The sequence below is a fragment of the Hypanus sabinus genome, chromosome 28 (genome assembly GCF_030144855.1).
Source record: "Hypanus sabinus isolate sHypSab1 chromosome 28, sHypSab1.hap1, whole genome shotgun sequence".
Lineage (NCBI taxonomy): Eukaryota > Metazoa > Chordata > Chondrichthyes > Myliobatiformes > Dasyatidae > Hypanus > Hypanus sabinus.
Window position 1 is genome coordinate 12589489 of NC_082733.1, and position 12587 is coordinate 12602075.

General features: G+C 39.2%; 1 protein-coding gene across 3 annotated transcripts in view; it reads right to left on the reverse strand.

Moving 5' to 3' along the window:
• The window catches only part of spg21 (SPG21 abhydrolase domain containing, maspardin), a 104141-nt gene that overhangs the window by 41164 nt on the left and 50390 nt on the right, over nt 1–12587 (reverse strand). For all 3 annotated transcript variants that reach the window (XM_059952634.1, XM_059952631.1, XM_059952633.1), the window contains 2 exons: nt 4256–4353; nt 1993–2154 (listed from right to left, as the gene is read on the reverse strand). In XM_059952634.1, the coding sequence (XP_059808617.1) occupies nt 1993–2154; nt 4256–4318 (225 nt within the window). In that variant the 5' untranslated portion in view covers nt 4319–4353. The remainder of the gene's footprint in view (nt 1–1992; nt 2155–4255; nt 4354–12587) is intronic.

Consider the following 12587-nt stretch of genomic DNA (forward strand, 5'->3'; position numbering starts at 1 on the left):
TGTAGTACTTTAGATATCAATTTAGACAGATAAAAGATGCCCTAATGGCTGGTATGAGGTGGAAATCCTCAAAGAGTATGAATGGGAGCTTATTACCTGCTCAAAGGCTGGTGTGACAGAAGTAAGCTCTGGTTCTTGGAACAATGGTACAAGTACAGTAAAAAGTTGCAGCTATTTCAATGGAACAGACTACACTCAAACAGTGATGAAACTGATGCTACAACAAGCAGCATAACTAGGGATTAGGAGGGACCTTAAATAAAGAATGAGGGTAAGGGATCAAAATTAGATGTGGTTAAAAGTGTACAAGAAAGAATTTAATCTAGGAAAATGAAAAACTGATTCTAGCTGAAAGGTGTATTAGAGTAAATCAGCAGATAAGTCTACAAAGTTATGAAAATAATGAAAGTGACAAAATTAAAAGCTCTGCATCTAAATGTATATAGAATCTGAAATCGAACAGATGAACTGAGAGAAAATAGAAATGAATCTGATAGCCATTACTGAAATCTCCTTGCCAGCTGGCACAGGGTATGACCTCAAGAGTGAAGGGTATACAACATTTGAGGACAAGGTGAAGGAATGGTTCTGCTAATTAATAACAGACTTGGTGGAATAGGGCATGATGCCCCAAACTGAATGCAAGCAGTTTGGCTACAGATGAGATTTAATAAGGGAACTTGTGCAAAGGTGCGTAGGCTCCTCAACAGTTACAACATGGAGCATAAAGGAAATAAATAATGGAAGCTTGGAGAAAGGTAGTGATAATTATTGGAGATTTTAAACTAAACATGTCTGGAACAAAAATCAAATGGGCAAGAGTAGTTTAAATAAGGTGTATTTTCTCTGGAGCAAACCAGAAAGCAGGGATACCAAACCTAGTATTGTGCAAAAAGATAGGATTACTTAACCATCTCAAAGTGAAGTCACTCCTAAACAGCAAACTCATAATACAACTTAACCTTATACTCAGTTCTGAGAGAAAGAAAAGAGTGGTCCAAGAATGATTTTTAATTTTTGAGATATTAAAAATAGAAATAGTTTATGTTAACTGGAAACTTAATTTAAGGAATTGGTCAGACAAGGTGCACAGAATACCCAGAATAGATAAAAAGGTAAAGATAGTATGAAATGTTAACAAAATAATTGCAAAGATAATTGGTAGGTCAACAGATTAGGTACTTTACAAAAGCAAGGAGTGACTAAATTGATAAGGAGGCAAAACTGGAGTTTTGAAACAAAACCAGGAAGAAGTGTAAAAAGAAGAGTTTTATAGATATTTTTAAAGAGTGTTGGTCCTACACAAAGTAAGCAATGGCATCTGGCCTGCAGCACACAGATGAAGCTAGCTGTTAGTCCTCTGCGGAACTGTCAGCTAGAAAGCTGAATATACCAGCCTACATGCATAGCACAGAAATAAAGCATTCATCCTTAAGTTCCAGTGCACTGGTCTTTCCCTCGAAGGCAAAGTGTTTCCTTTTGCCTTAAGTCTGATTCTACTACCTCAATAGGTAATTCCATTAAATCCTAATCACAATGAATAAAATCAATTTCTGGGGAAATCTCAGTACTTGAAGCTGAAAAGTTAAAGGTATTTGACTCTGTTCCACAGGAGAAGGTGGTAGGGGTTCTTGCCCGATAATTCTATAGAACATGGCCTCCCATAACATCGTGATCCACAGTTAGGACAAAGTGATAATGAACAGAGAATGAACAGTTACTGATAGCATAACCACTGTAATACTGAAACTATTTCATAAATATGAATTAGATTCAGAGGTAACACAAAAACAAAAGGTAAGCATCTGAGCAATTTTAATCTCAAAGGTGAAATCATTAACGAATAGTTACATTCGTTCAACTACTATTGCTTTAACATGGCAGAGTATAAAGACAAGAATATTAAACTGTGCTAAAGTGATCCAGATTTCTAACGTGATTATACTTTGAAGAATGATACAACACAGGAGCCTGCCATTTGGCCATACTTACAGAGATAACTCTATAACCCCATCCAGTTAGTGCTAAAATCTGTTGGAAAAACACATCTGCCGTTCCACTGACCGGGGGAAGAAATATAATTGGGCACCTTATGTTTCTGGGTCCAGCATCATAAAGGGACCACACTTTACTGTCATCATCATCCACTATTATCTGTAACAAGTAGCAAAGTTAAAACCAAGTTAATAAAAACAGCAGCTCCAGTAGCCAGCACACCATCAATATTAGTCATTTTTCAAGTTATACACTACATTGTCATTCCTTCAGTCACCCAATCAAACATCCTGACTCAAATCTTTTGATTGAAATCTGAGTCACCTGGTCTTCAGCCACTGATTCAGGGTGGCCTCCGGCATTTACCCTGGCACTAGTAAGCCATTACACTGTATTTATTTCCACTTGCATCTGGGTCAAATCTGGTGTTCATTTACATCATGGGGTTCATCTTAGTCACTTAGTAACCAAAACCCAGAGAAGGGAACCAGTGATTTGCAGTTATTCCTGGCAGGATTTGACCAACCTACCTAGGCACCATGATTTTTCCAAGAACTCATCCAGAAAATCTATTCTCAGCAGCAAGTTTAACCAATCTATCACAAAGAACTCACCAACAGCTTGGAGAAGAACCTTGGAGGATATGCAGGTCACTGGAAGTGGAAAAGCTGATCTAAGGACTATTCTACTGAAAGCTTGTCACGGCAAGCCCAGATTTGAACATAATGAGTTTTAAATGATATCATTAGAGGTTATAAGTGCCAAATATTTTCTATAATTGAAGAAAATGAGCAGATAACTATTTTAATTTCGCACAATAGCCTTAAAAATGTAGACTTCGGTGAAATTGTCGAATGCAAAAGGCCACTGACCTCTGCTAAAAATTGACAGATTGTGTAGTTATTTTATGTAAATTCAATCCAAATGCTGAGGTGCAAGTTTATGACTGAAGGTTATATCCATCTCTGCACACAAAAGTGGCAGGATGTTCGATAACGGGACCTCAAATAACAGGATTTCCTGATGAATTGCTTTGATTGTTGAAAGTGTTGTGTTCAGTTCCTCACTGCACTTTTCCATGTATTGGGCAGTAATGTTACCAGTTCTTTAGTGTTTGTCTGGTTTTTATGAGGCTGAGTTGCCAGCTTGATGTTCAATCTAGGACAGATGGAAATTATGCAAGAAGCAATTGTCAAAAAGAGTTTTAGCCAGAATTCCCAATTTTTCCTCACTCTAATTGCAATACAAGGTGAAAAGGATGGACAAAGTATCTCAAAGTACTTCAATATAAGGGTAAAGGATTGATGCACAAGACTGATTCCCAGAGGAACTGGCCTTATCACGATACAAGTAGAGTTGGTCTCAAGGAATAAGGGAGTCAGTAGATGCAAGTCCTTATATTTGCACAGATCTGACGTTTGTTTTCATTCAATCTTTTCAGAATAAATTTTTTAAAAACTCTAATAACTTCACCTAAATTTCTGTGTTGTATGTCCACTGCTCTCTGCTCCACTCTACAAAGAATTTCAGACTGAATGCTATTTGTTCTTATCTCACTTTTTTTTCTGTATTAAGTATCATTTGTCATTTATCTGCCCTTTCTCTGAGCCGTTTATAAAATTCTACTCATCTGTTTTTTGGGATCCTTAAAAAGTTTTCATCTGCACCTGATGTTCAATTAACAATGAGAATGAAAGTGACACCAGCATTCACTTCTAAGCTTTATACCAATTAATACCTCTCATTCTGATCTGAGTGAACCAACAAGTACTTGGGGGGGGAGGGGGGGGTCCATGACTCGCTTCTGCAAGCTAAGCACCAAGGTTTATCCTTATCAAACCTAGATTTCAATCATGGGAATAATCTTGAGCAAACAACCCAAAGCATTTTAGGACATTCCAAAATACATGCACCCTCTGAACATTGGAGTTAGTTCAGTGTATAGACAGCACTCCCAAACTGTACACCTGGTAATCCCACTATCTCATTTCCAATCTCCACCCCACATATGCGCTGATTACATCACTGTCACACATTATGCATCCAACGACTCTGTTAAGACCCAACTCTGTCCTCATTTACCTCCTCCCTCCATCACCACGCATTCTCACTAATGCCCGTGTCTCTCTCACTTCTGCAACTATACTCCACCAATTTCTACAGCAATTATTTGAATAGATCAGATTTAAAACATACGCAGAGAAATGCTTTAAAAATTCTCTTGAATCCCACATACGGAAAAGAAGAAAACAATACTTGCTTTTTTCAGTGGAACTGTACTCCGGAACCAATTATAATCAGGGGAGATTTTTATCTCGCCCATTGCGAATGGAACATCTAACGCTGTAATCCGTCTGTCTAAAGCAAGCAAACACATTATTGAGGTAACTAGAAATATTGTTTGACTTAACATTTTTTTTCCACAAAATCTTTAAGGAACAGCAAATCACTTTATTCCATGCAAAAGTCATCAACTGTTCAAAGTTGAGGGACATAAAGGTGAGATAGAGTAAGTTTATAAGGCAGTTCCTGAAGAATAAGGAATTTTTCATAGGTGAGTATGATTTCAGCTGAGGGTACAGTATGTGTACTGTGCAAAAGACTTCAGGATAGAATAAGAAGATAAAAAATAGCCGGAAATAGCCATTTGGCCCCTTAAGCCTGCTCCAACATTCAGTAAAATCTACTGAACTCTGTCTTAAATATATTCTAATAACTGAACCTTCATGGGCCTCTTGGATACAGAATTTCAGAAAATATATTTTCTTAAGTGAAGAAATTTGTTTACATTCCTATCCTGAAGGAAAAGACTTCACTTTGAGACTGAGACTCCAAGTTCTAGACACCCCAGGATGTGCCTATGCTGCCAGGCAAGCTTTTGTCAGTTTTGGTGAAATAACCTCCCAATCTTCTGAACTCTAAGTTGAATATACTTGATTTCTCCTCAAGAGAGTACATCCATTAGTGCCACTCCCCACTTCCCAGTTCCTGGAATGCCAACGTCTTGGAGGAATTCTACGAGGTTTATCGAAATTATATCAAAGAGGGAAAATGTTGGTTTATGTGGTGGGTAGAAAAGTTGCAATTGTCATCCTGAGAGGTTAATGATAGAGGTACACAAAATTATGGGGGTTGATTAATTGAAGTTTTTCCACTGAAAAATCTAGACACATTTCACTGGAATGCATTGTCCGGAATTATGTCGACTGATGAACATTGATGGTCCACATCATTCAGCATCATCAGGACAAACAGAATGAACAAGTGGGATAATCAAACAACAACTAAGTATCACAAAGAGGGCACACCATGGCCTTTAGCTCTTCTTAAGCAGCGTCAGAGCAAAACCAAATAAAAAGGTGGGAAGGATCTCATCAAGTTCTGTTGATTACTAGCTCATCAGTAAAAGTCGAAAGCCAAAGTAAGTGGATAGACACTAGCCACTGCAAGTGAGCTAAGGTGGTACCTGATGAAAACAAGCTACATTAAGCAAATTAATCAGCTATTAACTAACAAATATGGCTTACTTTGATGTTGCTTCTGTCGTATTTTTACTAATATTTTCTAATTAAAATGTTGCTGCAGCTTTAGAAAGAGTAAGCAATGCATAATAGTTCAGAGAATTTTTCAGTAATAGTATAGCTGATATTGTGTTTTCTAGAAGCTTCTCTGCAACAGGCATCAGACCACTGGCTATTTTAAGGGTTATTTGTATTCCTGGAATATCTTGTTTTTTGTCTAATCTGAGCTAGTTCTTGGTATAGGATAACCACAACTTCTTTATTCTTTCTCTTTTTTCCTTGTTCGTTCTTTGCTCTTATAACACCTAATAAACGACCAAAACCAACAATTTTTATGCCTCAGGCAACACACTCAAAATGCTGGTGGAATGCAGCAGGCCAGGCAGCATCTATAGGGAGAAGCACTGTCGACGTTTCGGGCCAAGTCCCTTCGTCAGGACGTTTTGTCAGGAAATGTCAACAGTGCTTCTCCCTATAGATGCTGCCTGGCCTGCTGTGTTCCACCAGCATTTTGTGTGTAGTGCTTGAATTTCCAGCATCTGCAGATTTCCTCATGTTTAATTTTTACGCCTCATTGTTGCCTTCCAAAGAGCCTCCAGGTCATAAAATCACATGATCCAATGAAGTTATGAGAAACTGTTGTCACTGGGAAGTGAATTGGTATAAAATAATTGGCAAAATAATGAAAAATAATGAAAAATTCACTGGCCATTTCGATCCAGGATTCACTGTTCCTTCAAGCAGTGTAATCAACTTTGAGTGGGCCTTCAAAAAGTAATCAAAATTGACCTTAAGAACAAATTTGCAGTTTTACAAGGAAAGTGTTGAGGTGCATCACCAAATTGAAGAGTTCCTACAAACAGCTAATGCAGTAATGATAAATCATTCTGATTCTGTAAGCACAAGAAATAGGAAGAATAAGTCATACAACCCCATGAGCCTGTTCCACAATTCAATAAAATCATAGCTAACCTGATTATTGACTCCACCTTGATCCTAATTCAGTATCCATAACAAACAGAAGCTGAGAAATCCAAATTCACAACCCTGCTTATTTCAATTTTAAATAGTTGCCTCTTTTTTCCTGGGACTTTAACACAGTTTATGATTTGCCAAACAAAGGAGAATCTACCCTCAGGATCTTAAATGGAACATTGTTGGAGGTGCAAAAAAACCCCAAACTGCATTCTACCCAAGTTAGACGTTCTTTCATTTTACTCAACTCCAGAGTAGCCTGTTTATCACCTGCCCATTGCATAAAGAAGTAGAGTGTTTTGCAGAGGTTGACAAACAAACTTGCTTAAGATAATTTGATAGGTGTCTATAAGGAACAGAAAAAAAATTTCTATTTGATCTCCCATTCCACTGTTGCTCTTTCTGTCCGATGTCTTATCTAAGTGAACGTTCTTCAAAAACAAGCACAGACTAAGTACAGTCTTTTCTACTCCCATCCTGTTCAGCTTATTAACTGTGTTATTAATTTGAATAGTCTCCTTCAGTATTCAATAGTGAATACCAGCTACAGCACAATTAATCTAGTGGACTCATGCACCAACCAGCTGATCTTCCTCGTCCATCAAGAAGTTACCCATACCTTCTCTTCCTGAATATACTGAGGGACGCGCATTTCTTGGAACATGTCATTCATATAAAATGGATTGCACTATAGCTTAAGGTCTCAAAACCAGATCTTCAAGAATTTCCAGTTAACAATGCTTCCTGGGTAGGTGATTCTCCAAATGCAAGCTGTATCCTATTTGTGGTAAGAGGCTAGATGGCACCACCAACTACACCCCCACCCCCCCCAAATCCTTACGAAGATTAACACTGATGGGATGGAAATTCGCAGGATTTGATTGGTTCTTTTTCAAAAATGGGCACACCTGGTCAAGCTGCGCAGGTCAACTCTGTGGTTAAGAAGGCATACGGAGCATTGAACTTCACCACTCATGGAATTCAGTTTAGGAGCAGAGAGGTAATGTTGCAGCTATACTGTATAGGACCCTGGTCAGACCCCACTTGGAGTACTGTGCTCAGTTCTGGTCGCCTCACTACAGGAAGGATGTGGAAACCATAGACAGAAGATTTACAAGGACATTGCCTGGATTGGGGAGCATGCCTTATGAGAATAGGTTGAGTGAACTTGGCCTTTTCTCCTTGGAGCAACAGAGGATGAGAGGTGACCTGACAGAGATGTATAAGATAATGAGAGGCATTGATCGTGTGGATAGTCAGAGGGTTTTTCTCAGGGCTGAAATGGCCAATACAAGATGGCACAATTTTAAGGTGCTTGGAAGTAGGTACAGAGGAGATGTCAGGGGTAAGTTTTTTTTTAAAAAAACGCAGAGAGTGGTGAGTGTGCGGAATGGGCTGCTGGTGACAGTGGTGAAGGTGGATATGATAGGGTCTTTCAAGAGACTCCTGGATAGGTACATGGAGCTTAGAAAAATAGAGGGCTATGGGTAACCCTAGGTAATTTCTAAGGTAAGGACATGTTCGGCACAGCTTTGTTGGCCGAAGGGCCTGTATTGTGCTGAAGGTCTTCTATGTTTCTATTTCGCTAGAAATGGAGAAAGTTTGGGAATCTAGGAATGTTTCCTGCTCCCATCACTTTCTTTACTTATCTTTATTTGGGCATGACAAGGCGAGGCTATGGTCTGGAAGAAGCACACGACCTATTGGCTGAGAGATTATTAAGCTCCATTACATGCTGTTTTTGCTGTTTCATGTGCACAAATCTTGTGCAGCAACTTTGTACCTCTGCACTCCGCTGAGCTGGAGTTAGTTCCCTGTCTCGACTGTAATGATAAAGTGGTTGATTTGCAAAGTCATGACGTTACAGATTGATAATTCTACTGCTGCTGCTGGTGGCCAACCACACCTCCTGAGCAACACAGATAGCTACTCAGAGGCCCTTGTTGGTAAAGATCAACTATGGATGCTGCATCCAGCTGTCTTTGTGATATGCAAACCAGTACGCAAATCAGGGCAGCATGATATGCAGAGCAAGCTGTTGCCCATGTAACAGGCTCTTCCTCTCCATGGAGCTGATGAATCCAAAGGAACGGCAGAGACTGATACAATTTGTCACCATCAGCATTGTAGGAGTTGCCAGTCAGCGTTTAACTCAAAGTAGATTATCTCAGGAACTTCAATTTTGGATTTTCCTTAGGGTTTACGCTGAAAGCTTTCCCCATGAGTGGGTATAGCCACAAGGCAGACGAGCTTTGAGATCAGTTTTCCTTCTCCCAGAAGAGCTGCCAACCATGGCAGATAAGCCCCATCTGTCTGAAGTGACTAGTTTGTACGCACCAGTAACCTGCCTTTGCCTCTTCTCCTGTCAGTAGAAATAGTTCCACCGGGTTTAGTAGCTAAGCCACATGTGAAGGCCAGAAGCTAGACAGCTGTCAGAGGCTATTCGAGATGTACACCACGTACCATTGGGAGCATCTAATAGATTGTGGGAGCTTATCCCACCCTCCCTCCCGACTATAAGAGTGTAAGAAACCTGCATCTACACAAACACATCAAAATCCACTGGACTTCCCTTCATTGTCGGTATTGAACTTCTTTATTCAATTTCCACACATTGACTCTCACAGTTAAACCACATTATCCTTAACAGAGATCTAACGCTGATAGCGCTAAAGCTGTAGTGAGCTAAAATGTCACACAAACCATTTCTATGCATAGCAAGTTACTAATGACTGAAATAACAAATAGCTCTTAAACAATAATTCCAAAAGAGCGCCATCAATTTTTCACTAATGAAAAAGCTACTCAAAAACCAATACATACAGTTAGTTAATTTATGCCCTTTTTGAACAACTTTTTCATTGTTCAAAGTGAAATATCAGGGAAGAATTTTTTTTTACAGCAATTAGCAAGTATTCTTGGAAAGACAGAAATAATCTTGTCACCACTGTAAAGTTGTTACTGTTCTGTCACATGAAGAACATACTATTTTTTTAAAAAGTTATCTAAAAATTATACAAAATATCTAATTTTCTGAAGTATGGCCAGAATCAGTTCCAAGACACTGGAAAGAATCTGTATACATCAACAAAGTCATCTGAAAGAAGTAATTTAATAAGTATTACTATTATAGTGTACAACCCTATAAAACCTCACAGAGATATGGAACACCAAGGTAGGTACAATTCTAGTCTGATGAACATTGAATTTGCTTTTACTGGGGCTCCTTTGCACAACACATACTCAAATGTTGTTATCCACAGAAGGAGAGTTACTCTCACCTAAATCTGAGCCAGGTTGGTCACTGATGATTTTACTAGCCATGCTCAGTGATGGACCTCAAACTCCTGACTCTGCCTATGCTACCTCTCCCAAGCAGTATGCAACATGGAAGAACACAGATACATTAGCTGAGCGAAGGCCAGTAGGCATCAGTCAGAAGGCTTCTTTACTACGCTTGACCTGAAGCCAGCTTTTATATAATGTCAAAATATTACACTCCGTAAGAAATCAAACTTTGATTTAAATTAATTGACAATTCTTTGCTTTTGGTGAGGCTATTCCAACAACAATTACATACTCATTGAAATAATAACTACAGATTGATTTTGAATTTACTCTCCAAGTCATATGGCTAAACACTTAACCATGAACACTAGAAGAAACAGAAAACACAACTCTGTCATAATTGAACCAGAAAAGACCCAGCTTCGGATGGACTACACCTGTAGATAACTAAATGAAATTATAATAGATGATTACTTCCCATTCATTAAAAAAAAATTTCCCCACCAGGGTTGTCAAATGCAGTTACTTATATAAAAAAAAAGTTGAGAGAATACCAGTCGATGTCTCCAGATATGATAGATGCCAGTAATTTTGGTGATCACGCAAGATAGAACAATTAGCCAGAATTGACTCACAGGGCATAATTAAGCAAGGTTATTGTATTTCTTGTCATAATAACTGAAAGAGTACACAAGAGTATTGCAGTGAATGAGATACTTTCACAATACTTTTGAGTAGGCGCTATACAGAGATTGCAGACAAAGAAACAGTGTTGATGAACTCAGGGATCTTGGGGTCGAAGCTCACACTGGTTGATAGGGAGATAAGTATACAAGGCATGTTTGCCTTTATTAGATGAGGAACTGAGTTGAGCCAGGTTTATAAAATCTCATTAGGCCTCATCTGGAGGATTGCATTTAGCTGTGGTTGCCCCATTATAGGAAGGATGTCGAGGCTTTGAAGAGAGTGCAGAAGAGGCTTACCAGGATTATGGGCATGTGCTATCAGGAGAGTTTGGACAAACTTGGGTTATTTTCTCTACAGCAGCAGAGGCCAAAAGGAGATCTGATAGAGATTTATAAGATTATCAGACTACAGATAGAGCAGGCAGACATTATCTTTTCCCCAGGCTTGAAATGTCTAAAAGCAAAGGGTGGCAGGAGGGCAAATTTAAAGGAGATGTGCAAGGCAAGATCATTCCACCACCCACAGAGTAGTTGATGTCAGGAATGCTTCGTCTGGGCTGCTAGTGGAGGCAAATACAATAGAGGCTTTCAAGAGGCTCTTAGGTAGGCACATGAATGTGGCAAAAAAATGGGAGGATATGGACATTGTGTAAGCAGAGGAATTATTTAGCTTAGCATTTAATGACTAATTTAATTATTTCTGCAGTATAAGATGAGCTGAAGGGCTTGTTCCTGTGCTGCTCTATGTTCTAAAATCAGGGGGGCAATGTTCCATTTTCAGGGCACTTTGGTTAAACCACACTTCGGAGTGTTGGGCTGAATTTTAGTCTGGATAATAGATCAGGTGGAGGCCCTGGAGAATACAGGAAGAACTGAGAATGCATTCATTCTTTTGGACAAATATGCTCAAAAAACAAAACAAAATACTACAGGTGCTATAAATCTGAAATTAAAAATATTAACCATATAACCATCACAGCACGGAAACAGGCCATCTAGGCCTAGTCCGTGCCGAACTCTTAATCTCACCTAGTCCCACCTACCCGCACTCAGCCCATAACCCTCCACTCCTGTCCTATCCATATACCTATCCAATTTTACCTTAAAATGACACAACTGAACTGGCCTCTACTATTTCTACAAGAAGCTCATTCCACACAGCTATCACTCTCTGAGTAAAGAAATACCCCCTTCGTGTTTCCCTTAAACTTCTGCCCCCTAACTCTCAAATCATGTCCTCTCGTTTGAATCTCCCCTACTCTCAGTGGAAACAGCCTATTCACGTCAACTCTATCTATCCCTCTCAAAATTTTAAATACCTTGATCAAATCCCCCCTCAACCTTCTATGCTCCAATGAACAGAGACCTAACTTGTTCAACCTTTCTCTGTAACTTAAGTGCTGAAACCCAAGTAACATCCTAGTAAATCGTCTCTGCACTCTCTCTAATTTATTGATATCTTTCCTATAATTCGGTGACCAGAACTGTACACAATATTCCAAATTTGGCCTTACCAATGCCTTGTACAATTTTAACATTACATCCCAACTTCTGTACTCAATGCTCTGATTTATAAAGGCCAGCGTTCCAAAAGCCTTCTTCACCACCCTATCTACATGAGACTCCACCTTCAGGGAACTATGCACTGTTATTCCTAGATCTCTCTGTTCCACTGCATTCCTCAATGCCCTACCATTTACCCTGTATGTTCTATTTGGATTATTCCTGCCAAAATGTAGAACCTCACACTTCTCAGCATTAAACTCCATCTGTCAACATTCAGCCCATTCTTCTAACTGGCATAAATCTCCCTGCAAGCTTTGAAAACCCACCTCATTATCCACAACACCTCCTACCTTAGTATCATCTGCATACTTACTAATCCAATTTACCACCCCATCATCCAGATCATTTATGTATATTACAAACAACATTGGGCCCAAAACAGATCCCTGAGGCACCCCGCTAGTCACCGGCCTCCATCCCGATAAACAATTATCCACCACTACTCTCTGGCATCTCCCATCTAGCCACTGTTGAATCCATTTTATTACTCCAGCATTAATACCTAATGACTGAACCTTCTTAACTAACCTTCCATATGGAACTTTATCAAAGGCCT